General features: G+C 40.2%; 1 protein-coding gene across 10 annotated transcripts in view; it reads right to left on the bottom strand.

Annotated features, from left to right (window-relative positions):
- The window catches only part of ASPH (aspartate beta-hydroxylase), a 215,935-nt gene that overhangs the window by 124,962 nt on the left and 62,985 nt on the right, over window positions 1-27,988 (bottom strand). For 8 of the 10 annotated variants that reach the window (XM_054512594.2, XM_054512592.2, XM_064588281.1 and 5 more), the window contains 7 exons: window positions 25,066-25,098; window positions 24,033-24,089; window positions 23,499-23,549; window positions 23,016-23,048; window positions 18,389-18,427; window positions 17,956-17,991; window positions 6,710-6,754 (listed from right to left, as the gene is read on the bottom strand). In XM_054512594.2, coding sequence (XP_054368569.1) covers window positions 6,710-6,754; window positions 17,956-17,991; window positions 18,389-18,427; window positions 23,016-23,048; window positions 23,499-23,549; window positions 24,033-24,089; window positions 25,066-25,098 — 294 coding nt within the window. The remainder of the gene's footprint in view (window positions 1-6,709; window positions 6,755-17,955; window positions 17,992-18,388; window positions 18,428-23,015; window positions 23,049-23,498; window positions 23,550-24,032; window positions 24,090-25,065; window positions 25,099-27,988) is intronic. The other 2 variants (XM_064588283.1, XM_045896499.3) reach the window with 1 other exon arrangement.

Genomic DNA, 27,988 nt, shown 5'->3' with positions numbered 1-27,988 from the left:
TCTTCAGGGTGGAAAAGAAAAGGCTCATACGTTGCAAACAGCAGCAGGAAAAGCGGCTTGTGTGCACCTTCCACACGCCCTACATCAACCCAGCTAGAGGCAGCGTTCTCTAGTAAGATCACGGGGCCGTCTCCAGTGTTGTGAGGGCATAACTCAATTAGCCAACGGCAGAGCAACCTTTAAGATGTGCACCGGCAATTTATACAGGTTTTCTAAAATTTCAACAAATACCGAAGGGACAAAGCTATTCTATGATTGATCCGAGGTGCCCGACAGCGTTTTTGCATGACAGAGCAGGCCATTCCTTTTGCCTATATCCTAGCAAGGAATTTTAACTGTTCCCCCTCGATCTGAAAAATAAATAAACCACGATAACTTAAGACTTGCACCGAAATATTCAACTTTTCTCATCAGTGAGCTACCAGCTCCAGGAACCTCAAAATTTGAGTTTTACCCTGAACACTCGAAGCCAAGGTAGAAACGTCTTCTAAGGATATCAGTGCGGGTATATCCAGCTCCAATCTTCACAGCTAACCGTGACCGTCAGTAGCGGGCCTCGGAGTGCAAGCGCGGGGCACTCTTCATGGCTTTGAGGTCACATTTATGCCGTTTACACAGGTCAGTCCAACAGACGTAGGGGTAATTACCAGTCATATACACAGTAAAACCCTGCCAAGACAAATGCTACTACATCGTCAATATAATCAACTGTTATCTGAACAACACACATAAATGTAGGTAAGATCGGAAGCTGTGTCACAACAAGAAAGAGGAGAAAATCCAAAGGATCCACTAAAGCTATTGAAAACGGACATGCAGGAATGTAACATTACATGTAATTTCTGTTTCTAAAAAAAAAAAAAATACACTAAGATGCCAGTGGACTATGATTGATTGAAAACATCTTTAGTGTTCATTCCCAAAGATCTTGGTCTGCTCAGTAATTGCGTCACAAGACCTATCACAGCCATCTTTTGGAGCGTATGGTTAGGCTGGTCCTCCTGCGGTAGTGGGGGCAGTCTTTCTGAAGCTTTAAGTATCTGCAAAAATAAGGGGAAATCTAAATTAAAGGACCAACCAGACACAGACTGTGAAACTGCTTCATTTTCATTCTACTTAAAAAAAAAAAAAAACAAAACCCACCGACAGAAGTAAATGCTTTTTACGTGCTATTGTTGTTTTTAAGGGCAACTCGTTAAACAGTGATTAACTACCCAGAGAAGTCCCTGGGAATTACTTGCAAAGCTGCTGATGAAAATTTAAGCTTCTTAGAGCATCTGAGAATTACAACTAAATTTAAGAATTTCAATCTTTTGAGAGATACAAGCATTAACTCTCTTTCTCCCGTCAGTGTTTTCACTGTTATTAATAAGAAATGTAATAGAGAAAAAAGAAATCTAGCATGGTGTTTGAAAAACAAATACAGGAAGGATTTTCAAGGAGCAACTGGATACTGTAAGTTGCAGTTAAAATACATTAATATAATCGTATGTCAGTTTTTAATGTTACTGACAATATAAATGATTGGGTAAAAAAAGTATACAGTAAAAGTCATTCTTGTCCAATTTTTTTGCAAATACTTTCTCATTCCAAACTTTAGTATCTGGTTGATTTTACCATCACAGCATTAGATCTGTTACAATTCGAGTAGAAAAGAAGATGGTGCACTTAAAGGCCCAGCCAAATTTTGATATAATTTCTAAATCTGGATTATGATCCTTCCTTCCTCCCTTCCTATCTATCTATCTATCCATCTATCTATCTACCTACCTATATATGGGTGTGTGTGTGTGTGTGTGTGTGTATGTGTATCCAGACATTTTTATACAAGTAGATTTGGTGCTAATGTGAGGTAACTAGAAATCATCTGTATACTTTTATATATCCAACAGAAATGAGTATTTATATACAACAGACATGTACAAGATTATTCATAGAAGCTTTCTTCATAACAGTCAGAAACTGGAAACATTCATAACAGCTATCAATGTAGAATGGATTTTTTTAATGTAATGTATTTATAGTAAAGGGCAATGAATAGAAACCAATACTATGCATGACAAAGTAGATGAAACTCAGACACGATGTTGAACAACAAAAAAGAGTCACCAAAAAAGCATATCTGCATTTGTGTGTGTCTGCTTCTGGTTTTGTTTTATTAAATTCAAGAGCAAGCAAACCAATCAGTGGTGATACAGATCAGCACAGCTGCTGTTGGGGGGGATGGGACTGAGCGGGAGGAAGGAGAGATTTCTGGAGCACTAGAAGCATTCCGACGAGTGGGTGCAGGAATGGATCGCAGGCACAAGTTCCTTAAGCTGTACGTTCAACGAGTGAGCACGTCTGTGTGCGTCAATTACACCTCAACAGAAAATGTTTTTACAAATGCGTTTGGCGTCAGGTTCTCTTAGAATTTGTCAGCGAGCTAGCCCGTGAGAGGAATGAGCATTTCCGTAACTGTGCCATCAAGCGTACCTGAGGTTGTGGGAAGCTGTTCGAGGCATAATGTTGAGTACCGATGAAAAGGCAAACTTAAAGCCCATTTACAATTCTGAAGGACCCAAATGTGTGCTCCTGAACACTTAAAGACGACTCCACTCAGAAGTGGTTCACCGAGTTGCAAAGCCAGTATGTCCGAAATCGGGCCAGTCACCTCCTCTGCTACTCTCTACCTCCTCCTGCCTCCACTAGGTCCACGAAGGGCTGATCATTCATGCATTCAGGTCAGGAAAACGGGAATCGTCCTGGACTCTTCCCGTCCATCCGCCCTCTCTCCCTGCACATTGCTTCCAATTCCAATCCCCATGAGTCAACCCCACACCTCAAAAGTCAGCTCCAGCACGACGACACCTGGGGAGGCCTATGTGACTCTCCACACCCTTGCTCCCAAAGTTGGGTTAATTATCCCTCCTTCTCTGTGCTGCCCTGTCTACCCCTCTGGGGACTTGATGACATCGTAGTGGTTGTTTTACTCAGCTGTAAGTCCACAGGACTGCGACCCGTTATGGGGCAGGCACCATATTGTTGCTCGAGTGTCTTCTTCGCCCAGGGCACAGCTGTGCCTTTGTACTTGCTCAATACGTACTTCTTGCCTAAACGATGAAATCTAACAGTAACCTTCATGTTAGGCGCTTATGCACATAAGCGAAGACCTCTAGGGCTGCCGGACTAAGGCCGGCTAGTGTCCTAGTGATCACATTAGGAAATGCTGGGTGACAAGGGGTGGCATGAGTGAAAGTTCGCGCAGATGCAGCAGAGCAAAGCCATCCCCATTGCTAGACCAGTCCAGGGTGGGCTGAGTTACAATGTTATCTCCATTTTCAGAGAGACGGGAGCAGCAGAAACACTGGTGCTCACATATCTCCATCCTGAATAATGATTATCACCATAAAACATAACATTAACTTCTTTTTTCTCTGGCATGGTATGACAGAAAAGAATTGTTACTGGAACCAGTTAGTGAAAGGGCCTTAACATACTGTTTGGCAGGAAATTTTCCTCGGATGAATTTCGTAAGTGATTCCTTCATAAATGAATCAATTTGTGCTATTCATATTTATTCTGTCATATTGCCAGAATCACACGCTATATGATTTCAAGTAAAAATCTGGGTTTGGGGGCGCCTGGGTGGCTCAGTCGGTTAAGCGTGCATCTGCCTTCGGCTCAGGTCATGATCCCAGAGTCCTGGGATCGAGTCCCACATCGGGCTCCCTGCTCAGTGGGGAGCCTGCTTCTCCCTCTCCCTCTCTGCCTACTGCTCTGCCTACTTGTGCTGTCTCTCTCTCTGTCAAATAAATAAATAAGGAGAGAGAAAGTGAAAACCCACTAAAGGAGCATGGATTGCAAAAACAATTAAAAAAAAAAAATCTGGTATTCAAAATGCTTGACTTCTAATATCAGAATGATCAATTCTTAGGACTGACTTTTTATATCCTTGTCAAGAGCAAAGCATTTATAAATTTACAAATATAAACAAAAGATGACAAAATTCAAGCTACTGGACAACTTACTTTTCTACCACTTCCAGGTCCTAGCTGAAGTACTAATGTATATGAAGAGAAAGGTGCTGAGTAAGACGACAGCTCTAGTTTTACCACATCAAAACAGTTCTCAGAATGCATCAGCCCTTAGGCCTTCCCTTATGAAAAACCCTCTAGAGCACAGAGGCCAAGAGTGTGAACTCTGGAGCCAGCATGCAAGGGGCAGCCTCCATACTGCCACCTGTCGGCTCTCAGACCCGCTTTGTTGTGTCTCGGTTTTCTCATCTGTAAAATGGAGATAACAGCGTGCCTACCTCTTAGGCAACTGGAAACATTAAATGAGTTAATTCATGGAATGTGCTTAGAAGAGCTCCTACATAATGTTTAATGCTTACTAAAGGTTCGCATTCACTGGGCCGTAGTGTGTGGCTCAATATAACGGTGAATTAAGACAGTTCCCGCCCTATTGGGGTTATCCCGCCAATAAATACATTATTGTGAACTTAAACAAGAAATATTAAGACAGTATAACCTAGTCTTGGAATGATCAGGGAGGGCAAAGTAATCATCAGTTAAGACTCCAAGGGCCAGGAAAAAGTGAACTAATAACAGCTAGCATGTTGCAGAGGTCCTCCATTAAAGCTTCCCCTGAATAACAGATTTTAAAGACTGAAAGGTAAGGAGCATTGCAAAGGAGGGAGACAGGCCCTATCATCAGTGTTCCTGCAGTTTTTGTAATCACACAGATAATTAAGCACTTACAAGAGCAGTCAGCTTATTGTACAAGAAGATCACGAATATAGAGAGTTTTAACTATTATTCTTTTGTAAGACTGAATAAAAGAGGTTGTAATATACAGTAAGACTATGAAAATAATGAGAAATAAGCAAAGCAAGTGCAATCATTAAAAATAACTATTGCTAACTCTTGGCCTTATAGTCTCTTCTGGCAAGGTCACACTGTAACTGGGCAGCAGGTCAGTCAAATTTTTATGACACCAAATTACAGGTTACAACTTCCTGAGCAGGTCTTTCAGGGTTTAACTTCTCTTGATCCACCTCGAAGATCAGGCTAATTAATTACTAAAAAAAATAGTAATTATGGTCACGGTTTATGGGGAACTTATTGTATGTCAGTGAGTACAGATATTAATCAAATCTTCATTTTTACGTGCTTCGGTTGTTAAATACCTCCTCTCAAAAAGCATCTTCTTCCAGCACCCCAACCCCAGGGTATTTTATATTTATGTTGTGAGGAAATTCTTGCGCTCAGCTTATAGAACATGGAAATAAAAGCACAGAAATTTCTGGCCAGAAGACAGTATTACTTTTTATGCCTTCGCTAAAGTCAGGTCAGTATTAAAAAATCTGCACTGTAACTAGAAAAGAGTCAATGTTGTAAAAACTCATTATTTTAAAAAATACTTCGAAGACAATTTCTTTAAAGTACTGGACGGTGACTGAAATGCTAACTCAGTAATGTGCTCTGCCTCAAGGCAGAAACAAGGCCCTCCGTGAAGCACCCTCAACAATCAAGCAGAAATTACAAAGGCAGGATAGAAACATCAACTCTCCCTGCTCTGTGCACCTTTCCTAAACACAAAATACATGTACCTGCGCAGTATCCATCATGTAAAAGCCCAAATTCTCCATGCATTTCTATTCTCATTCACATTATAATACCAACAACCCAGTTCTCTTAAGCATTTGTACAGATGACTATAAATATACACGGTATGACAACCGCCAAAGCCTGTAACATCCCAACGTGAAATAAGCAACGATGAGCTGGGGTATATAAAAATATTGATTATAAAAGTTATTTTTTTTCCTTGAAATTTACTAGTCAGGAGATTCTGGCAGTTGTAATTATTTCTACCAAAATCAACAAGAGTAATGCACATCATTGCTACAAAATTCACATTAAGCATAATGGAAGAAATCGGAGCAAAAATTCAACCAAAAAGAAAGAAAATGGAAATAAAACACAGAAGCAAGAGGAAATACCCTTGGGACAGAGGTCCCAGAAACCCCCCTCTTCACAAAACATGTCTTTCCCACTATGAGAACAGGAGGCTTGTATGTTAATTTCTGATTGCAGGTAGAATTAATGTCATCTCTCAAAGGCCATTTGAAAGCACAGGCCCTGGTCGAAATGATGTTCCCACTGTCTAAATTCACTGCTGTGAGAAGGGCATGTGGCAGAGGGGAGGGAAAAGTACAGAAATGGATTAACCCAGTGGGCTGGAAAGAAAGACTTCGGGTACTAACAAGACGTAGGCAGCCAGCCAGGATCGCCCAGGGCACTAAGATGCCGTCAAGGAAATGGGGAATGGGGAAGAAGCATAAAGTCACAAAAGTATACACTACTAGAACTTTCATCTTAAGGCAATTCTGATCCATCATCAATTAGCCTATCAATTAAAAAAAAAAACCACCTAACTACTACTACTACTACCATCTATAATGGCAAAAATCATATGGTACTTTGATCTTTAACACTCCTCACAGTCTAGCTCAACAAACATGTACTAGACTGAATCTGACATGTATTTTCCTTTCCTCAACTGATCAAAACGCAATCTTCTCTTTAAATTTAGGTAAAATTAATCCTTCTCTCAGGATTTTTACTCTTCATCGACTGATTTCATACAGTTACTGTGCCTATCAACAGTACGTTTTAAATTAAATAGAAAAGGAAAGAGCAATGCATCCAACAAAATGTCATACCTGGTGGTACCTCCTGTTGTTCTTCAGCAGGGGGCATGTGCTCTTCTAAAATAAGTAAGAAAATTACAATCCATTATATATCACTGACCAGTGTTTAAGATACAGATTGTATTTAAGTTACAGTGATTATTTTTACAGATGTTTTTGGGATTCGCGTGCAATGATAACAAAAACATTAAGTTTTCACACTATTACAACAAAGAAGAATTAGCTAGAACTTCACAAAATGTTGTATACTTCTCAAGTGTTCATAAAATAGGCTTTACGTTATCTGCCTAACTAACTGCAAAACTCGCTGCCTGGGCAAAGGAGATATGAACTAAAACCCAGGTCTTCACCACAATTTTGCATCAGACTTGATAAGAAAGCTGAGGAAAGATGTTTAAAATATTTTGTTAAAAAATTTTTAAGACATAACCCTAATTGTAACATGAACGAAACAACGCAAAGAAATTGAAAGATCAGAGTCCTAAAAGTAAATTACTATCCTTAATAAAGTTTCTGAAAAATAATATTCAAGATAATATATTCTAAGACTGGCCAAAAATATGGAGATGACTTTTTTAACATCTTGCTTTTTTCCCTGGCCACTTCCTCCCATTTGCAACTAAAGAGACTGTAGACTTTATCACATAATGGTATAATAATATACTGATCTGATTCACTCTATCAAATTACATCACATTTTAAGAACTTCATCGCTAACAACCCACTGAACATTACCTTAATCTAGAGATAAGATTATATTAGCTTTCCTTTTGCTCCTAAAGACTTGGAACAGACTTTGGTCAAAAGGAAGAATTTTTATAGCATTTTCTAAAACTCATACATTTATGCAACTATTTTAATCATTTTTCTTCTTATATTAATTTGCTTCTAATTTTAAGAATAATACATACCCAAATGGAAGATTTGGAAATATTTTTCACATAAAAGGAAAAAGGAAAAAAAAATCTCACCTATTCCCACTGATCACAATTAATATTCTGGCGTATTTCGTTGTTTCAGTGGCAGCACTGGGAGTGTTTACTAGCTTTCTCTGTTGTGACTGGCTTGTTAAGGTTTGCCTACTAATTTTGTTCTCAGTAAGTTAGAGATCTACTAGCACTGTACCACCTTTACCAATATTTTTTTCTCAGAATTTCTTTTACTTGTCACTTTAGGCTTGAAAAACTTGTATGCATCATAAAGTATTAGTCACTTTATTATTTCCATCACTGATACTATACTAAGAAAGCCTTATTATTATTGCAAGATAAATTTTCAACCAATTTTATTCTGAAAAAGTGTTCATTTAACAAACTTACCTGAAAATTATTTTGGCAATGATGTAATGAGAGGATTTTTTAAAAGGAAATAGCAAACTAATTATATCAGCACAGCCTGATTTTCTTTACTCCAGGACTTTTTAAACCCACTTCAGTATGGATTTCAACTCCCACCTTCATGATGATGGCTCCCAAACACATCCACCTCAGGTCTCACTCATCTAGCTCCTACCACTGGCACATCCAACCCACTACTTGATACCCCCACCTGGGAATCTCACAACTTTCTCAAACTTAAAATATCTAATATGGAGCCTTGGTTTTCTCCCCTAAACCAGTTTTCTCTATATCCTAGTTTCCCCACCTTCCAACAGTTGGTAAATGGCCCCATCATCCGACAGTTACTCAAACCAAACCAAAGTCTCCCTTGATTTCTCTTTCCTTCACAATCATCAGAAAGTTCCATCAGTTGTCCTCAAAAATCTCTCTCAAATTCAAAACTTTCCCCTCCATTTCCACTGCCATGACATTACTCCAGGCCACCACGATCACTTCCTGGATTGGTACCCAATCATGTCCTAACAGAGTGGTCCCTGCCTCCATTCTTGCTCCATCCAATCCATTTTCTAACTAGGAGTGAAAGTAATTCTTTAAAGTAAGTCAGATTATGCCATACCTCATTTAAGTATTTTTCCAGATTCCCAATGCACTGCAATATAGTCCAAATTCCTCACCAAGTTCACAACTGATCTGTCACCTGAATCTTTCATGCTTAAGCCAATTCAAGTTTAGTTTTCTGTTGCCTATAATGGAAAGTAACCTGACACAGATGGGGAAGAAAAGAGGGTTTAGGCACAGGGCTGATACAGCCTAACCTGTACTTCTGAATAGCTCACCCTAATGGCATCATGACAGATGGGTTTGAAGGGGACAAGTATCAAGTTGAGAAGATAGGCTAAAAGGTGACCACTGTTGTCCAGGAAGCCGATGAGGGCTGAACTAGATCACTAGAGCCACAGAGAAAAGAATGCATTTGAGAAATGTTTCGGAAGCCCATTCACCAGGACTTGGGATTAGCTGCAGAGATGGAGGGAGTGTCAATGACGACACTCGCATTTCTGGTGTGGGAATCCAATTATATACTGAGGCATCGAGCCAAGTCAAGGAAGAGGGGGGAAAGAGAGGTTAGAGGGCATGTGAATTATGATGAGCTCTTTCTCACTGACCACTCGAGGTTCCAAACACAGGAGCACAGAAACTACAGGTGGGGCTAGCAGTGCACAGTCCAGAGCCCCACTACCCCCCAGAAAGAATTCCCTTAGCAGTCTCCACTACGTCCTCTACTGGCTTATCAAAATGCCTGAGAAGTCTTTGGAAAAACTACTTCGAACACAGGAAAGGCAGGGCCAAGAGGCATATTGTGATGTTTTGTCCCTTATATAAAACGATACAGGTGGGATGGGTTGGATAAAGTTCTTCCGAGGGATGTGGGGTTTCCAGTTTCTGATTCTGACTGAATAAAAAACAGACTCGGCTATATTCTTCAAAAAGAACTGAGTAATAGGAGGTAGGAGAAATTCTGAACACTATCCAGCCTGCTACGTGGAGATGAATGTGCGTGTACTCAGAGGTCCCACAGCAGCCGTGGAGGGGTCTCTGCCGGCAGCCAAGTGGACGATGAGGGCAATTCTGGTATCCCCACATTCCCTCCACTCCTCCCTATCTTCTCCCATTTCAGTCAACTGTACTATTAAATATTCTGCCTAACCAAGCTCAAAAGCAGTAACATTTAACCTGAAAACTGATAATGAGTGGCTCATAAATGAATTCTTTTTTTTTTCAGCCACAGTCATTTCTTACTCTTTTATTGACCTATTTCTAATTATTTGTCTTTATCCCTACTCCAATATAGTCATGTGCTGAAAATTAGAACTTAGGATGTAGGGCGCCTGGGTGGCTCAGCTGGTTAAGCGACTGCCTTCAGCTCAGGTCATGATCCTGGAGTCCCTGGATAGAGTCCCGCATCGGGCTCCCTGCTCGGCAGGGAGTCTGCTTCTCCCTCTGACCCTCCTGCTTCTCATGCTCTCTGTCTCTCATTCTCTCTGTCTCAAATAAATAAATAAAATCTTAAAAAAAAAAAAAAAGAACTTAGGATGTATATTCAATATTGAGTATATATAGTGGGTTTTTTTGCCTTTTTATTTTTTATTTATTTTTTTATTCTTATGTTAATCCCCATACATTACATCATTAGTTTTAGATGTAGTGTTCCATGATTCATTGTTTGTGCATAACGCCCAGTGCTCCATGCAGAATGTGCCCTCCTCAATACCCATCACCAGGCTAAACAATCCTCCCACCCCCCTCCCCTCTAGAACCCTCAGTTTGTTTTTCAGAGTCCATCGTCTCTCATGGTTCGTCTACCCCTCCGATTCCCCCCCTTCATTCTTCCCCTCCTGCTACCTTTTTTTTTTCTTAACATATATTGCATTATTTGTTTAAGAGGTACAGATCTGAGATTCAACAGTCTTGCACAATTCACAGCGCTTACCAGAGCACATACCCTCCCCAGTGTCTATCACCCAGTCACCCCATCCCTTCCACCCCACCCCCCACTCCAGCAACCCTCAGTTTGTTTCCTGCGATTAAGAATTCCTCATATCAGTGAGGTCATATGATACATGTCTTTCTCTGTTTGACTTATTTCGCTCAACATAATACCCTCCAGTTCCATCCACGTCGTTGCAAATAGCAAGATCTCATTCCTTTTGATGGCTGCATAATATTCCATTGTATATATATACCACATCATCTTTATCCATTCATCTCTCAATGGACATCTTGGCTCTTTCCACAGTTTGGCTATTGTGGACATTGCTGCTATAAACATCGGGGTGCACGTACCCTTTCGGATCCCTACTTTTGTATCTTTGGGGTAAATGCCCAGTAGTGCAATTGCTGGATCATATGGTAGCTCTATTTTCAACTTTCTGAGGAACCTGCATACTGTTTTCCAGAGTGGCTGCACCAGCTTGCATTCCCACCAACAGTGTAGGAGGGTTCCCCTTTCTCCGCATCCCCGCCAACATCTGTCGTTTCCTAACTTGTTAATTTTAGCCATTCTGACTGGTGTGAGGTGGTATCTCATGGAGGTTTTGATTTGGATTTCCCTGATGCCGAGCGATATTGAGCACTTTTTCATGTGCCTGTTGGCCATTTGGATGTCTTCTTTGGAAAAATGTCTGTTCATGTCTTCTGCCCATTTCTTGATTGGATTCTTTGTTCTTTGGGTGTTGAGTTTGATGAGTTCTTTATAGATTTTGGATACTAGCCCTTTATCTGATATGTCATTTGCAAATATCTTCTCCCATTCTGTTGGTTGTCTTCTGGTTTTGTGGACTGTTTCCTTTGCTTTGCAAAGCTTTTTATCTTGATGAAGTCCCAATAGTTCATTTTTGCCCTTGCTTCCCTTGCCTTTGGCGATGTTTCTAGGAAGAAGTTGCTTCGGCTGAGGTCAAAGAGGTTGCTGCCTGTGTTCTCCTTTAGGATTTTGATGGACTCCTCTCTCACATTGAGGTCTTTCAACCATTTGGAGTCTATTTTTGTGTGTGGTGTAAGGAAATGGTCCAGTTTCATTCTTCTGCATGTGGCTATCCAATTTTCCCAACACCATTTGTTGAAGAGACTGTCTTTGTTCCATTGGACATTCTTTCCTGCTTTGTCAAAGATGAGTTGACCACAGAGTTGAGGGTCCATTTCTGGGCTCTCTATTCTGTTCCATTGATCTATGTGTCTGTTTTTGTGCCAGTACCATACTGTCTTGATGATGACAGCTTTGTAATAGAGCTGGAAGTCCGGAATTGTGATGCCGCCAGCTTTGCTTTTCTTTTTCAACATTCCTCTGGCTATTCGGGGTCTTTTCTGGTTCCATACAAATTTTAGGATTATTTGTTCCATTTCTTTGAAAAAAGTGGATGGTGTTTTGATGGGGATTGCATTGAATGTGTAGATTGCTCTAGGTAGCATTGACATCTTCACAATATTTGTTCTTCCAATCTATGAGCATGGAACGTTTTTCCATTTCTTTGTGTCTTCCTCCATTTCTTTCATGAGTATTTTATAGTTTTCTGAGTACAGATCCTTTGTCTCTTTGGTTAGATTTATTCCTAGGTATCTTATGGTTTTGGGTGTAATTGTAAATGGGATCGACTCCTTAATTTCTCTTTCTTCTGTCTTGTTGTTGGTGTATAGGAATGCCACTGACTTCTGTGCATTGATTTTATATCCTGCCACTTTACTGAATTCCTGTATGAGTTCTAGCACTTTGGGGGTGGAGTCTTTGGGGTTTTCCACATAAAGTATCATATCACCTGCAAAGAGTGAGAGTTTGACTTCTTCTTTGCCAATTTGGATGCCTTTGATTTCTTTTTGTTATCTGATTGCTGTGGCTAGGACTTCTAATACTATGTTGAATAGCAGTGGTGATAGTGGACATCCCTGCTGCGTTCCTGAACTTAGGGGGAAAGCTCTCAGTTTTTCCCCATTGAGAATGATATTTGCTGTAGGTTTTTCATAGATGGCTTTTATGATATTGAGGTATGTACCCTCTATGCCTATACTCTGAAGAGTTTTGATCAAGAAAGGATGCTGTACTTTGTCAAAAGCTTTTTCTGCATCTATTGAGAGGATCATATGATTCTTGTTCTTTCTTTTGTTAATGTATTGTATCACATTGATTGATTTGCGGATGTTGAACCAAACTTGCAGCCCAGGGATAAATCCCACTTGGTCATGGTGAATAATCCTTTTAAGGTACTGTTGGATCCTATTGGCTAGTATTTTGGTGAGAATTTTTGCATCCATGTTCATCAGGGATATTGGTCTGTAATTCTCCTTTTTGATGGGGTCTTTGTCTGGTTTTGGGATCAAGGTAATGCTGGTCTCATAAAATGAGTTTGGAAGTTTTCCTTCCATTTCTATTTTTTGGAACAGTTTCAGAAGAATAGGTATTAATTCTTCTTGAAATGTTTGGTAGAATTCCCCTGGGAAGCCATCTGGCCCTGGGCTTTTGTTTGTTGGGAGATTTTTGATGACTGCTTCAATTTCCTTAGTGGTTATAGGTCTGTTCAGGTTTTCTATTTCTTCCTGGTTCAGTTTTGGTAGTTGATACATCTCTAGGAATGTATCCATTTCTTCCAGGTTATCGAATTTGCTGGCATAGAGTTGCTCATAATATGTTCTTATAATTGTTTGTATTTCTTTGGTGTTGGTTGTGATCTCTCCTCTTTCATTCATGATTTTGTTGATTTGGGTCATTTCTCTTTTCTTTTTGATAAGTCTGGCCAGGGGTTTATCAATCTTGTTAATTCTTTCAAAGAACCAGCTCCTAGTTTCGTTGATCTGTTCTAGTGTTCTTTTGGTTTCTATCTCATTGATTTCTGCTCTGATTTTTATTATTTCTCTTCTCCTGCTGGGTTTAGGCTTTATTTGCTGTTCTTTCTCCAGCTCCTTTAGGTAGAGGGTTAGGTTGTGTACTTGAGACCTTTCTTGTTTCTTGAGAAAGGCTTGTATTGCTATATACTTTCCTCTTAGGACTGCCTTTGCTGCATCCCAAAGATTTTGAATAGTTGTGTTTTCATTTTCATTGGTTTCCATGTATTTTTTAAATTCTTCTTTAATTTCCTGGTTGACCCATTCATTCTTCAGTAGGATGCTCTTTAGCCTCCATGTATTTGAGTTCTTTCCGACTTTCCTCTTGTGATGGAGTTCTAGTTTCAAAGCATTGTGGTCTGAATATAGGCGGGGAATGATCCCAATCTTTTGGTACCGGTTGAGACCTGATTTATGACCTAGGATGTGATCGATTCTGGAGAATGCTCCATGGGGACTAGAGAAGAATGTGTATTCCGTTGCTTTGGGATGGAATGTTCTGAATATGTCTGTGAAGTCCATTTGGTCCAGTGTGTCATTTAAAGTCTTTATTTCCTTGTTGATCTTTTGCTTAAATGATCTGTCCATTTCAGTGAGGGGGTGTTAAAGTCCCCCACTATTATTGTATTGTTGTTGATGTGTTTCTTTGCTTTTGTTATTAATTGCCTTATATAATTGGCTGCTCCCATGTTAGGGGCATAGATATTTACAATTGTTAGATCTTCTTGTTGGATAGACCCTTTAAGTAGGATATAGTGTACTTCCTCATCTCTTATTACAGTCTTTGGTTTAAAATCTAATTTGTCTGATATAAGGATTGCCACCCCAGCTTTCTTTTGGTGTCCATGAGCATGGTAAATGGTTTTCCACCCCCTCACTTTCAATCTGGGGGTGTCTTTGGTTCTAAAATGGGTCTCTTGCAGACAGCATATCGATGGGTCTTGTTTTTTAATCCAATCTGATACCCTGTGTCTTTTGATTGGGGCATTTAGCCCATTTACATTCAGAGTAACTATTGAAAGATAGGAATTTAGTGCCATTGTATTGCCTGTAAGGTGACTGTTACCATATATTGTCTGTGTTCCTTTCTGGTCTATGTTGCTTTTAGGCTCTCTCTTTGCTTAGAGGACCCCTTTCAAGATTTCCTGTAGGGCTGGTTTCCTGTTTGCAAATTCCTTTAGTTTTTGTTTGTCCTGGAAGCTTTTTATCTCTCCTCTTTTCAGTGACAGCCTAGCTGGATATATAGTATTCTTTGCTGCATATTTTTCTCATTTAGTGCTCTGAATAAATCCCGCCAGTCCTTTCTGGCCTGCCAAGTCTCTGTGGATAGGTCTGTTGCCAATCTAATGTTTCTACCATTGTAGGTTACAAATCTCTTCTCCCGAGCTGCTTTCAGGATTTTCTCTTTGTCTATGAGATTCGTAAGTTTTACTAGTAGATGTCGGGGTGTTGACCTATTTTTATTGATTTTGAGAGGGGGTTCTCTGTGCTTCCTGGATTTTGATGCCTGTTTCATTCCCCAAATTAGGGAAGTTCTCTGCTATAATTTGCTCCATTATACCTTCTGCCCCCCTGTCTTTCTTCTTCTTCTGGGATCCCAATCATTCTAATGTTGTTTCGTCTTATGGTATCGCTTATCTCTCGAATTCTGCCCTCGTGATCCAGTAGTTGTTTATCTCTCTTTTTCTCAGCTTCTTTATTTTCCATCATTTGGTCTTCTATATCACTGATTCTCTCTTCTGCCTCATTTATCCTAGCAGTTAGCACCCCCATATTTGATTGCACCTCATTAATAGCTTTTTGATTTCTACTTGGTTAGATTTTAGTTCTTTTACTTCTCCAGAAAGGGTTTCTCTAATAACTTCCATATTTTTTTCAAGCCCAGCTAGTATCTTTAAAGTGATGATTCTGAACTCTAGATCTGACATCGTACTAATGTCCGTATTGAGTAGGTCCCTGGCAGTCGGTACTACCTCTTGTTCTTTTTTTGAGGTGATTTTTTTCCGTCTTGTCATTTTGTGCAGAGGAGAATAGATTAATGAGAGAACAAGATGCTAGCAGAGTAACAACGTCCCCAGAAAATATACTCTAAACAAATCATAAAAGACCTGAAGCAGTGGGAAAAGAAAGGGAAAGAGGGAAAAAAAGAAAAAGAAAAAAAAGAAAAAGAAAAAGATAAAGATAAAAACAAACAAAAACAAACAAAACAAAACAACAACAACAAAAAAAACCAGAATGTGATCAAATATGATCAGGCTGGTATATAGATCAGTGCCACACACTAGATTTGGGGTGTATTTTGGTCTGTTAGAAGAAAGTGCCTCCCAAAATTTTAAAGAAAGAAAAACTTATATATGTACAAAAATAAGGGTTGATATGATAAAGGGATGGAATATGACTGTAAAGATGGAAATTATAAAATATTTTATAAAAGGAATTGATAAGAAGTTGTTTGAAAAAAGAAAGAAGAGGATTTAAAAAAAGAAAAAAGAAAAAAAAGGGAGAGAATGTGATCAGGCAGGGGAGTAGAAAAAACCATATACTAGAGATTTAGGGTATATTTTGATCTGTTAGAAGAAACTATCTCAAAATTTTAAAGAGAGAACAACTTATATATATATGCCAAAAATACGGGTAACTACTATGAAGGGATAGAATATGACTCTAAAAATGAAAAATAAAAATGTTTTTTAAAAAAGGGATTGATAAGATGTTGGTTGAAAAAGGGAAAAAGAAAAGTTAAAAAAAAAAAGAAAGAAAAAAAGACAAAGAAAAAAAAATTAACTTTGAACGACTAAAGAATCATGGTAAAAAAGCCATGAATTCTATGTGCAGTAGTCCCCTAGCGCTGGAGTTCTGCCGTTCTCATTGATGGGTAAACTTGGTCTTGGCTGGCTGTTCTCACTGATCTTCTGGGGGAGGGGCCTGTTGCCGTGGTTTCCAAATGTCTTTGCCGGAGGCGGAATTGCCCCGCCCTTGCCCGATCCGGGCTAAGTAATCTGCTCGGGTTTGCTCTCGGGAGCTTTTGTTCCCTGCGAGCTTTCCATACAGCTTTGGAGGCCGAAAGTGAAAATGGCGGCCTCCCAATCTCCGCCCCGGAGGAGCTGAGAATTCGGGGCCTCACTCCTCAGTGCACCCCAGAGAAAAGCAGTTAGTCACTCCCGTCTCCCCGGTCTCCGGCCGCACTCCGTGCTCACCCAGCCTGTGACATTTCTATCTCTGGCACCCAACCCCAGGTGGAGTCTTCAAACCCAGTAGATCCCTGCAGTGCACTCCCGCGCGGCTCCTCCCGGGGGGAGGAAGGTGAGTCTCCCTGGATCTGCCGCTTGTTGGGTCCCTGCTGGAGGAGCAGTGGCCTGACTGTGCCGTGGATCACGGTTTATGGCAACCCCGAGCTGAGAGCCCGCGCCTGGGCTCCGCCTCTGCAGCCAGTTCCCTGCTCCGTTACCTGGGAGCTCTGCCACACTCAGGCAGCCCCGGTCTTTCTGTGACCCCGAGGGTCCTGAGACCACACTGTCCCGGAGGGTTCCACCCCCCGCTTAGCCACCAGAGTGACGTCCCTCAGCAGAGCAGACTTTTAAAAGTTCCGATTTTGTGCTCCGTGGTTCTATCACTTGCCAGAAGCGGCCAACAGAGGCCCCTCCCCCGCCGTCTAAACTCCCGAATATCGCCTCGGATTCACTTCTCTGCACGTTCTATCTTCCAGAAAGTGGTCGCTTTTCTGATGAGAGAGTTGTTGCTGTTCTTTTCTTCGATCTCCTGTTGAGTTTGTAGGTGTTCAGAATGGTTTGATCCCTATCCAGCTTAATTCCTGAGAGGAGACGAAATCCAGGTCTCCGACTCCTCCGCCATCTTGCTCCGCCCCCTCATAAATGAATTCTAAGAGTAATTTTAAGAGTAAATGCCCTATTACATGTTTCCTGTGGCAACTTCCAGCTGTTAAAGCCCATGGACCCCAGAGTCCACTGCTGGCCCCAAGTCTGGGTTGAATACCAGCTTAGTCCCACACACACAAAAAAAGCACAATGATATTGTCCTTCAGTGTCCACTGTGAGGAACAACTGAAATAACGTATATGAAAGAACTCTGCAGACTGTTAGGATCTCTGCAACTCTACATGCTGTCAAAGCACCACCATGTAATATATGCAACAATTTTTTAGGAAAAATCCCTTCACTTTCAAAAATAGTCTGTGCAGCTGAACAACAACATGAAGAACCCAATTTCAACCCATCCCTGTCCAAGGCTAACCCCATCTGACAAAACCACTCCCTAGTTAGAAGAGCCTCGCTGTAACCAGTTATTTGCTATTGAACTATCCTGGTTTTATCTCTGTTATTGCACTTTTCATAATCTGTAGTTACTTTATGATGTCTGATCATGAGAATGCCAACCCCAAGGAAACCAGAAACCCTATCCATTGTCTTCATTCTCTCCCTTCTAGCCCTGAGCACTCTATGGACAGCAAAGTGTTCAATACACATCTGTTGAATACAGGAACTTAATTTTAATACAAAAAGTAAAACTATCTCTGTAAAATTAACTTACCTTCTAAAATTATGTTTGAATCTTCTACAGCATTATCTAAAAAAAAACAAAAAACACACATTTTATATTAACTCACACTAGATTCCTAAATTAACTTATCTCTACTAAGGTAACTAAATTTGGCTCTTTTTAGACTTCATAAGAGGGCTTCTTATGAAGACTCATAAGTATTTATATTAGCATATCAACTTTAATTCCTAGATTATATTCAAAGAATACATCAAACAGGCTGACATTATCCCTGATGATATAAAACTTGCATCATAAGTAGGGAATAAACATATTGACAATATGCAATTACTTCCTTGGAGACTTGAAAATGTCTTGTATTTCCTACTACATCTATCTTTGTCCCACAAGTTATCTGAGTTTTAATAAATACAAGGAGGGTGGGGCTGATTGCAGGAAACACCCATTTAGAGAAAAAGCTTACCTGAACTTTCTAGCCCTTCATTTTCCAATGGCTCATATACTAGAAAATACACAGAAGAAATAATCCTTTAGGACTACATTAACTCTCACTGTGACACAACAATTCGCTGTATGGTTTCATGAGGAGAGACAATGTCTACTTCATCCTTAAACCCCTGGGCTTAGTCGCTGGGAAGTAGCAGGCTACAGAGTAGGGTGGGGAAGAGTCTGGTGTGGAGTCAAACACGCACAGATTCAAAGTCCAACTCAGCCACCTTTTAGTCACAGGAGATGGGCAATTACAAACACTTTCTTCATGTAAAATGGGGGAAATTAAGGTTCTTCCCCAATCACTTGTTATCAGGATCCAAAATCTGTTTACTTCCTGGTGGCACTAAATTTCCCTTTTCTATTTTTTCATGTCTGCAAGGGAGAATTCTGAGCTTTACCAGGCAGATTCTCTATTTGTTTAGGGAACAACTCTCAGATCTGCCACCTGGGGGCAAACACTGCTGGTGCCAGCCCCTCAGAGCGAGGGTTCTGCTGGCAGACTGTGAACTCACTGCCCTACCCATGGCCCAGGGCCCATCATTTCTCCTCGTTTACTTGCATGGGGCTCAGTGGCTCTGTGCTCTGCTACAAAGGAGGTTCTGGTCTCTTCTCTCGGGCGCGGCTGGGTCACAGCTTTCTTGGGTCAACCCAATCCCAGCTTTATCAATTCTCCAAAATGCCTCAAATTTTCTGGTTCACTTAGAGTGAGCTTTCTTATATTCCTAGCACAGTTATCAATGTATTCTTTACAATCATTTACTAAAGAAAATTTATTGAGCACCTACTATATTTCAGATGCTATTCTCAGTGCTAGGTAGAGTAAGGGACCATTTTTAACCCATCATCTCCTGTCCTTCTGGTGGTACTGGTAAGACAGAGAAGCAGCACTTGGTTGCTCACTCTGTCACTTTGAACTGTTTTGTATTTAAACACGCTCACGTCTCTAGCAACTTAAAGAAAAAAAAGCCCTTTCTTGAGCCTGCTTCCCCTTGCCCCACCTCTCCCCTCCATTTCCCAATCTCATTTCTTCAAAGAGTCGTTCACATTCGCTGTCTCACCCCTCACTTCCTTCCCCAACTACTGCCATCTGTCTTGTGGCCCTGACTCAACCCTGCCAAGGCTCCTCCGAGACCACCTCGTTCTATCTAGTGGACGATCCACCTCACCGAGTTAGATCTCTCAGCAGCTCCTTCCTTTTCAAACACTTCGGTGGGACCGTGTTCACCTTCAATTCCTTCATTTCTCCTTCTCAATCTTCATCACCTGTCCTAGTCCTACCAGGCATGAAATGTTGGCTTTCATCAAAGGCCAGCCAATAACCAATTGGCTTATTACATATCCCCCTGGATATCTCGACACACACTGTCAACACAAACAGACTGGACTCACGGTCTCTTGGCCCATTCCTGTTTTCCAGTCCTGCCTGTCTTAGGGAAAAAGCACCGCCATCCATCAAGGGCACGAGCCAGAACGGTGGACAGGGTTCCTGACACCTTACTCTCTCCCCCAGCTACACCCACACATCACGCGCCCTGTCAATTTTATCTCCTTACATTTCTCAGCTTGTCCGCTACCCTTCACTGCCACCACTCTGGCTCAAACTACTTTATCTCTGTCCACCTTCATCTGTGTCCACTGAAAATGGCTCCTGCCAAGGTCACCGGGAGGCCGCTGTCGTACTAGATCCAAGGCATGTGTTCAATGCTCACCTCACGTGGGTCCTCAGCAGCATGGGACACTGTTGAACATCCCTTTCCTGAAAGTCATCTCTTCTGACTCCTCTTTTGGCAGAGATGGGACTCAGGGCAAGATCAGATTGGGATAATGACACTAAACTAACTGGTCTCCCCATATCCACTCTTGTCTCTCTCCAGACTATTTGCTACACATCAGACCAATCAATCTTTACAAAATGCATATTTGATTTTGTAGCGCCTTGCACAACGCCCTGAGGGTAGGTGAACATCCCTGACTAGCTCTAGGCATCCTCTGGAGCCCAGACATAGTACAATCTCAGGCCAGATTAGACTGCCAGCACTCCAGACATATCTTCCCACCTCAGAGGCTTCTTACAACATTCCGGCCACATTTTCCCCTTGCCTTGGCACCTCCAACTTCAGGGAAGCCTTCCCTGGTCCACAAACTAGTTAGGTCTCTTCACTATATGCTCTTGTTACACACCGTCCCTGTTCTCACCAGCACTTAGCACAATTGCGAGGAAAAACACTAAATTGAAGCTCTTTGTGTAATTTCTCCCCCCCCCCCACCTGCCGCTAAAATATAAGGCCCATAGGAATATGGACTATGTATGTGTTCCTCACTGGAACTGCCCCAGTCCTGTTTTAGACATAAAATAGTTAATATATATCCAGTACATGAATATATCAATCAGAAGGTGAGACGGTACTGTCATTTCCGAGGTATATCCAATGTAGGCTTGATGCTTTCTAGATTTTTAATATGAAAGCTGGTTACCTCCATAGCTTTAATAAGCCACATGCCTTCCAGATTCTAGATGTAGGGAGTTTAATACAGAATATATTCTGTTCTTCTACTGAAAAAATGATTTTTTTTAGAGATTTTATTTATTTATTTGACAGAGAGAGAGACCGCAAGAAAGGGAATACAAGCAAGGGGAGTGGGAGAGGGAGAAGCAGGCTTCCCGCTGAGCAGGGAGCCCGATGTGGGGCTCGATCCCAGTACCCTGGGATCATGACCTGAGCCGAAGGCAGACAGCCACTCCGGCATCCCTGAAAAATAGTTTTATTTTCACCCTACTTACAGCTTCACTTACATATGTTCACTTGGTTTCCCTAGCCTGGTTCCTGAATGTTACAAAGGTATCTTTTTAGAACACGGTGAATAATCCTATTAATAATTCTATTAAATCCCTTTTGTTTGAAAAAGTTTAGGTTCTACGGCAAGGTAATCTAAAGTATCTCAAAATCTTGTGATCCAAAGTGTCTCAAATTTTGATGACCCCTTAGGTCCTATTTATTACTCTTTTTTTTAACATGTTAAATTATATTTATTCTGATATTCTGCCTATGAAAACACATTTATTTTTACAATATCTTTTTTTAACACGGTATCTAATTTTACACTTCTTTCAAGTTTGATTTTAAAGTTCTCTGGATCTAGCCTGCAAACTGCCTTCCAAACATGTTCTTCCTAGCATATTTAGACAAACACTATAATGAGTCGCAGAAATTAGAAAATTATCTCAAGTCTCACCTCTACATATAACTTTTAATTTCCAAATTCCTATTTTCTCCCTTAAATTTGAAACTGAAAAGAAAATCTAGATGCAATCATAGTGGCCAAGTTATTTCTTATAAAAATACTAGTTCTTAAAGACAGAATCCAGGATGCTTCCAATGGCATCATTCATATCCCATTAGAAATACCCACCGTCACTGGTCATCTTAGTAGGACCTTAAATCTTAAATACATATGCTTAATAAATTAACATATCAGGTTTATACACAGCCACTCCTAATTTTCTTCAACTGAGAACCACCAACTGTCATGAAACCATACACTTCTTGACAGTAGGATTCCATATTGCTCCTATTTGAATGTCAAGCCCCCAAACCATCCAGCACATAGAAAGTCCTCCATATTTGACTCAAGCACTATACATTTCTTCGTCCTTCTTGCTTCACACATGAAGTTATGCTCAACTGACTTCTCTCCTTTTACAGTCATCCGTGAATGTGGCAGAATAAAAATGACATACCTTGGCTTTATCATTTCTTAGTCATATCAACTTACACAAATTACTTACATTGTCTGAACCTTATTTCCTTCTCCCGGAAGTCGCAAAAATAAAATCTACTTCGCGAAGTTTAATAAAACAGCTTGGGGAGTGCTTGGGCAACAAACAAAGCTATAATTGCCTAAATCTGAATCTAGTGCCACTCATGCCAAAAACATGCCCGAACTCTTTTCTTTATGCCACTTTTAAGCCTGCAGTGAAATTCTTTTGTACCTTTCTCCATGCTAGTAGATCCATCACCTTTAAGAGTGGGATTACTTTGGGCGCCTGGGTGGCTCAGTTGGTTAAGCGACTGCCTTCGGCTCAGGTCATGATCCTGGAGTCCTGGGATCGAGTCCCGCATCGGGCTCCCTGCTCGGCAGGGAGTCTGCTTCTCCCTCAGACCCTACCCCCTCTCATGCTCTCTGTCTCTCATTCTCTCTCTCAAATAAATAAATAAAATCTTAAAAAAAAAAAAAGAGTGGGATTACTTTGTAGTGAAGAAACTAGAGTAGTTCAACTCTGACTGGTTTTCTTTGCACCAGACATATGCTAGTCAAAAGAGAGCTAAGACTATAAAATAATGACATAAATTCTTGTGAATAATTTTTAACGGCTTCCGAAGGCAACTTGCAAAGAATTTAAGAAAAATTATTTAGTCAATGGCAGCACCACTGGAGGAGGTAAACACCTTCCCAGGTAAATTCTTTGAAAACTCCCATTCATTTGGAGCTTTTAAGTTATGGTATTTGAAGCTTAAAACACTATCCTCTATATTCTACAAACTATGCGTAGATTTTAAAACAGGTAGATGGCTTAAGGTTAAGAAGCATTTTCAAACCTGGTTCATCATAGTCTTGGTATGTAAGGTCATCTGCAAGAAAGAGAATAAAACTCAGTATTAAATGGGTCATTCTATGTAAGTGCTTAGCTAAAAACCACAACTTAATCTCAAATACAGAATTCTATTCCTTTAAATATCAGTGTCTGCAGTCAGTGGTAAGTGCTTCTGCCCAACAACAACTAGACAAAAGGATGAGTAAATTATTTTCACAAAAATTCCTCAAACTGGCATAAAGTAAGATATGCAAAAGTAGCATTAAGGATTAATATCCTGTTCCATCGTGGTGCCAGTGTAAATGAGCTAAAATATGAAAGCCTGATATTCCATTCATAATCTAATCTTGTTACAAGGCAAAAGACTTTTATTAGGTGTTAAGATTACTTCTTTGACTCCTTTGAAAGAAAAATCATGTTAACATAGCATTACAACTGTAAAGCCTTGAATAAGGTTTACAATCTAATGAAAATATTCACCCAGTACCTGCTTCGTGGTTCCTTCTTTCATCATCACCTACTACAGGTTCCGTGGCATCTATAGAGAAAAATATTCACCTCTGTCAAACATGAAAAAACCAAACACATTACTAGATGCCATTCTAAAGTATTTACAAATTAATTCCAATCTTCACAAATGTGTAAGAGAGATATTATCATTATCATTCAATAAAATTTAAGCTGAATAAAGTCCCATAATTTGCTAAGTCACAAGGACAGGAAGGAGCAGAACCAGTCAGACTCCACTACACCATACTGCCTCACCAATTTCCGAATCACCTTCCCAGCATCCTATCTACAAAGAGCAAAGTCCCAGTTGTGGTTTGAAAAATACATCTCCTTTTCCCCTCATTCCTCCATGTAATATTAAACTATATTCAGGAATTTCTATAAATGTCTGGGCAACCAAAAATGATTGCGAGTATTATAAAGAGGACTCTGTGTTGAATCAGAGTGAATCATTTACCCCGGGATAGACTGGCCTTGGCCAGTGCCTTAAACGGAAAAACATATCACAAACCTGGATTGTCCTGCTCATACATCATTTCTTCCGTATCCTGATTATAAGCCTGTGAAGCTATAAGTTAAGAAATGATTAGGAAATTACAAATATATCTCAAGAAGGATTACACTTGGTATTCAAAATAGGAAAAGCCCAATATCCAGTAATGCCAGAAATGTAAAATCAAATCATAATGACGCTCACATTTATATTCACTCATGGAACACCCAGGTACTACCTTTGTGAAATGCCAAATACAAAGATGAATGAGATAGTCCCCATCACCAATGGGTTTATAATCGAACCACAAACTTTAGATTATGCAAATTCAACTATATTCAGCAAAAGACTAATGAGACCGAGAGAGACAGAGACCACAGAGATGGCGGGGCAGGTGAGCCCTCCTCCCATCCACTCAGCGAGCACCAGCCACAAGAGTGTGCCTGAGGAAGGGCACACACACTTCCCAGCCCCTCACACTTGGACTCAGTACCTCAGTACTCCCAGACCGCAATACAGTTCTAGTATTTACAAATACATATTGTTGAAATGATGTAGGTCCTAAATGCTAGCCAAGAGTATCATGTGGTCCTCAAACACAGAGAGAGGGATCTATTCCAGCACCGGAAGAAAAACTGGCCAACACAGGCTTACTGAAAGATATGTCCATCTCCAGTGTGGCCATATCTTCTGCGGATGCATGACCAGTGACAATACACAATCTTGATCTTTCATTGACTTTGTAATTTAAGGCTACAAAACATGTACTTCTACTGTATCTCTTGGCCTAGCAATCCCACTACTGGGTGTTTATCTTCAGGAAGCAGACCTCAAAAGCACAAAAACTATATTCACAAAGAAACATATACATGAAATTATGACACCATATATGTTATATATAACAATTAACTACATATTATGTATTTTATGACATATTATAAAATATATTAATAGATAATCATAGATAATATTTTCTCTTTCTCATGATGTTCTTTTTATAGGAAAAGACTCATTCTAATTAAAAAAATATATTATTAAGTTTAAATCTCACCTGTCTCTTCTACATGGTAACTATCTTCAGTTTCTGAAAAGAGTAACATCAAATCAATAGTAGTACTTTCATAAAATTGTATGTATATATACTATAGATGCATACCCTCAATCTATGCTTGCCATTGATTTTATTTTGAAAGCAAATAATTATTAAAATAAAACATGAAAGTATCCATTAACTGTTTGCTGAACACTTTATCTTTTACTAGAACTACACATTCTCTTCGACCCACTCAACACCACCACAGCCTGGACTAATGAGAGGATGATTTGAACAGAGTAACACAGTGACAAGGCTGGACCCAGGAAAGGGGCTATCTTAGTCTACTTCACATTCCACTGTGGTGTCTTGTTTTCTAGAGCAAAAGCACAGTGTCTACAGATGGGAACACAAGGAAAGACAGAGGAGACTTTCTAAGATGGGGAGCTGAAAGGTAAATGAGTTCATAATTGAACCCACAGACCCCCAATAGCAAAATGCTGCCACCACAGGATCCTCACTACTCCACTGACCCTTGTTAATGTAACAACTATATAAAGTGTAAATATTTTTCATTTCTGAAGACTTTCAATAAACAACTTTTAGGTTCACACTGAATCTATGTCCCAATTAAAGATTAGGTCAGAAAGTACGCTTTTCTCGATTTATAAACTTTTTAGGAGTACTTCTTCCTACCCCTAATCTATAACTCCTAACCTCAAAAATATCAAATTCCTTGTTTCAGGTAATTTGAGTGTCTTAACTGTCTTAACTGCAATGTGTTATTTAAGCAGCATCTAAGATACCAAAATTCTGAGTAACTGTCAATCTTCCTGAGCCATGTTGGCCGAAGACAGGAGGGAGCAAGAGATACCAGGGGAAGTGTGGAAATCATTTTATCAGCATCCCTTACTTAGAAATTAGAAGCATTTTTTTCCCCAGAGAAACTGTAACATACATGATAATTAAAGGCCTGGGGCGCCTGGGTGGCTCAGTCATTAAGCGTCTGCCTTCGGCTCAGGTCATGATCCCAGGGTCTTAGGATCGAGCCCCGCATCAGGCTCCCTGCTCCACGGGAAGCCTGCTTCTCCCTCTCACACTCCCCCTGCTTGGGTTCCCCCTCTCGTTGTGTCTCTCTCTGTCAAATAAATAAACTCCTTAAAAAAACTGATAACTAAAGGCCTAAAGTTCTTTTTTTTTTTTAAAAAAATTTATTTATTTGAGAAAGAGAGGGAGAGAGAGCGAATGGGGAGGGGCAGAGGGAGAGGGAAAGACAGCCTCAAGCAGACTCCATGTTGAGCATGGAGCTGACATGGGGCTCAATCTCACGACCCTGAGATCACGACCTGAGCCAAATCCACAAGTCAGACGCTTAACAACTGCACCACGCAGGCGCCCCAAAGGTCTGAAGTTTTAAAGCTGGTCTATAAATGCCTACTTTTAATGCACAATGCAGCTAAACTCATATACAAGCTCAAAATCATTTTGAGTGTACATTTTTCATAGAAAATTATGCATTATACACAATTTTGTAGGTTGGTATGGGAATCAAACCATCACTTATAACATTATTTCTATGGAAAAGCATATTTCCTGCTTTCAACAATAAGCATAAATGTAAGTTTTTGGAAATATATTCACTCATAAATCAAGAGCTTCTTGCTTCTAGCTTCCCAATACATTAAATATTGTGAAAAGGAGATATACTTTACTTTTTCATTACTTTTATATGCTGGAAAAAAAAGTCTTAGCAACCATTTACCAACTGTATTGTGAGCAGGCTAGCTCGCCACTCAATTTTTAGCCTCTACAAGTGCTGTCTCCACCCGATTCCCCCTGGCTATGAGCATGGAGGCACACGCCTTAGCCTGGTCACACCCAGCAGCCTGGGACATGACGGAAGACATGTGAAAAAATCACCAGGCTGGCCACAGTGCTGCTCAACCTCCGCTGCACTTGGATATGACCTGGGGAGCTTTGACCATGATCCTGTTTTAGAGGCTCCACACCCCAGACATTCTGATTCACTTTGTCTAGGGTGGGTCAGAGCATTCTTTTAAAAGCTCTCTACGCGATCTTGACTGCATCCAAGACTGAAAACTATTTGTAGGGATATCAAGCACATCTTTTATGGACCATATTCACAAGAAATTCCCTCTCTGAATCCAAGACCTTATGGCTCTGGACCCTTCCTACCTTCATTAGTGCTGTGGATTTCACTTATTACTTGTTTCTCACAGTCTTTCTACTTGCCTGAACTTGACTGAGGCTTAGCTAATCCTTAAACACTGCCAGATACCTCTTACCCAGATCCTTTGTGGCTTGTGGGGCTATGCTTTTGCATGGGTCCTGAAGCAGCTCAACCACAGACTCTGATGATTATTATGTGGTGGAACATAATGGGCTATATGGTTTTGTGTGGGTGCTGTCAACCTTTTTTTTTAGTTTTACTCTTGAGAAATGAAACATCCATCTCAAACAATGTTTCAGAGTATTCATTTTATGTATACAATTATATACATACAATTATATCATTTATATACTTCTACACTCTAAAAAAAACATCATTAATCAATCAGAATACAACTTGTGGATTAAAATCTTTCAGGGCGCCTGGCTGGCTCAGTGGGTAAAGCATGTGACTCTTGATCTCAGGGTCGTGAGTTAAAGCCCCACACTGGGCACAGAGCTTACTTTAAAAATAAATTAATTAAAAAGTTAAAAAAAAATCTTTCAAGAACTCATTAAAGTCTTAAAGGGCCACCTTAAAAAAGAACGGAGAATAGATACCATAAGAACAAAGCACGTGTGCTCATTTAACAAGGCTTCAAATAAATAACCGTGGTAGTATCACATTAAAACATAGCAGAACTCAAAATACATGAGAAAAAGTTTTCAGCATTACAGAAATTACTTCCTTCTATATGTCAACAGTGAATAA

This window comes from Mirounga angustirostris, unplaced genomic scaffold, assembly GCF_029215605.1.
Source record: "Mirounga angustirostris isolate CCGP_5_RB_7025 unplaced genomic scaffold, mMirAng1.0.hap1 SCAF_4, whole genome shotgun sequence".
Lineage (NCBI taxonomy): Eukaryota > Metazoa > Chordata > Mammalia > Carnivora > Phocidae > Mirounga > Mirounga angustirostris.
Note: the sequence above shows the minus strand (reverse complement) of the source record. Positions and strands in the feature narration are given on the sequence as shown.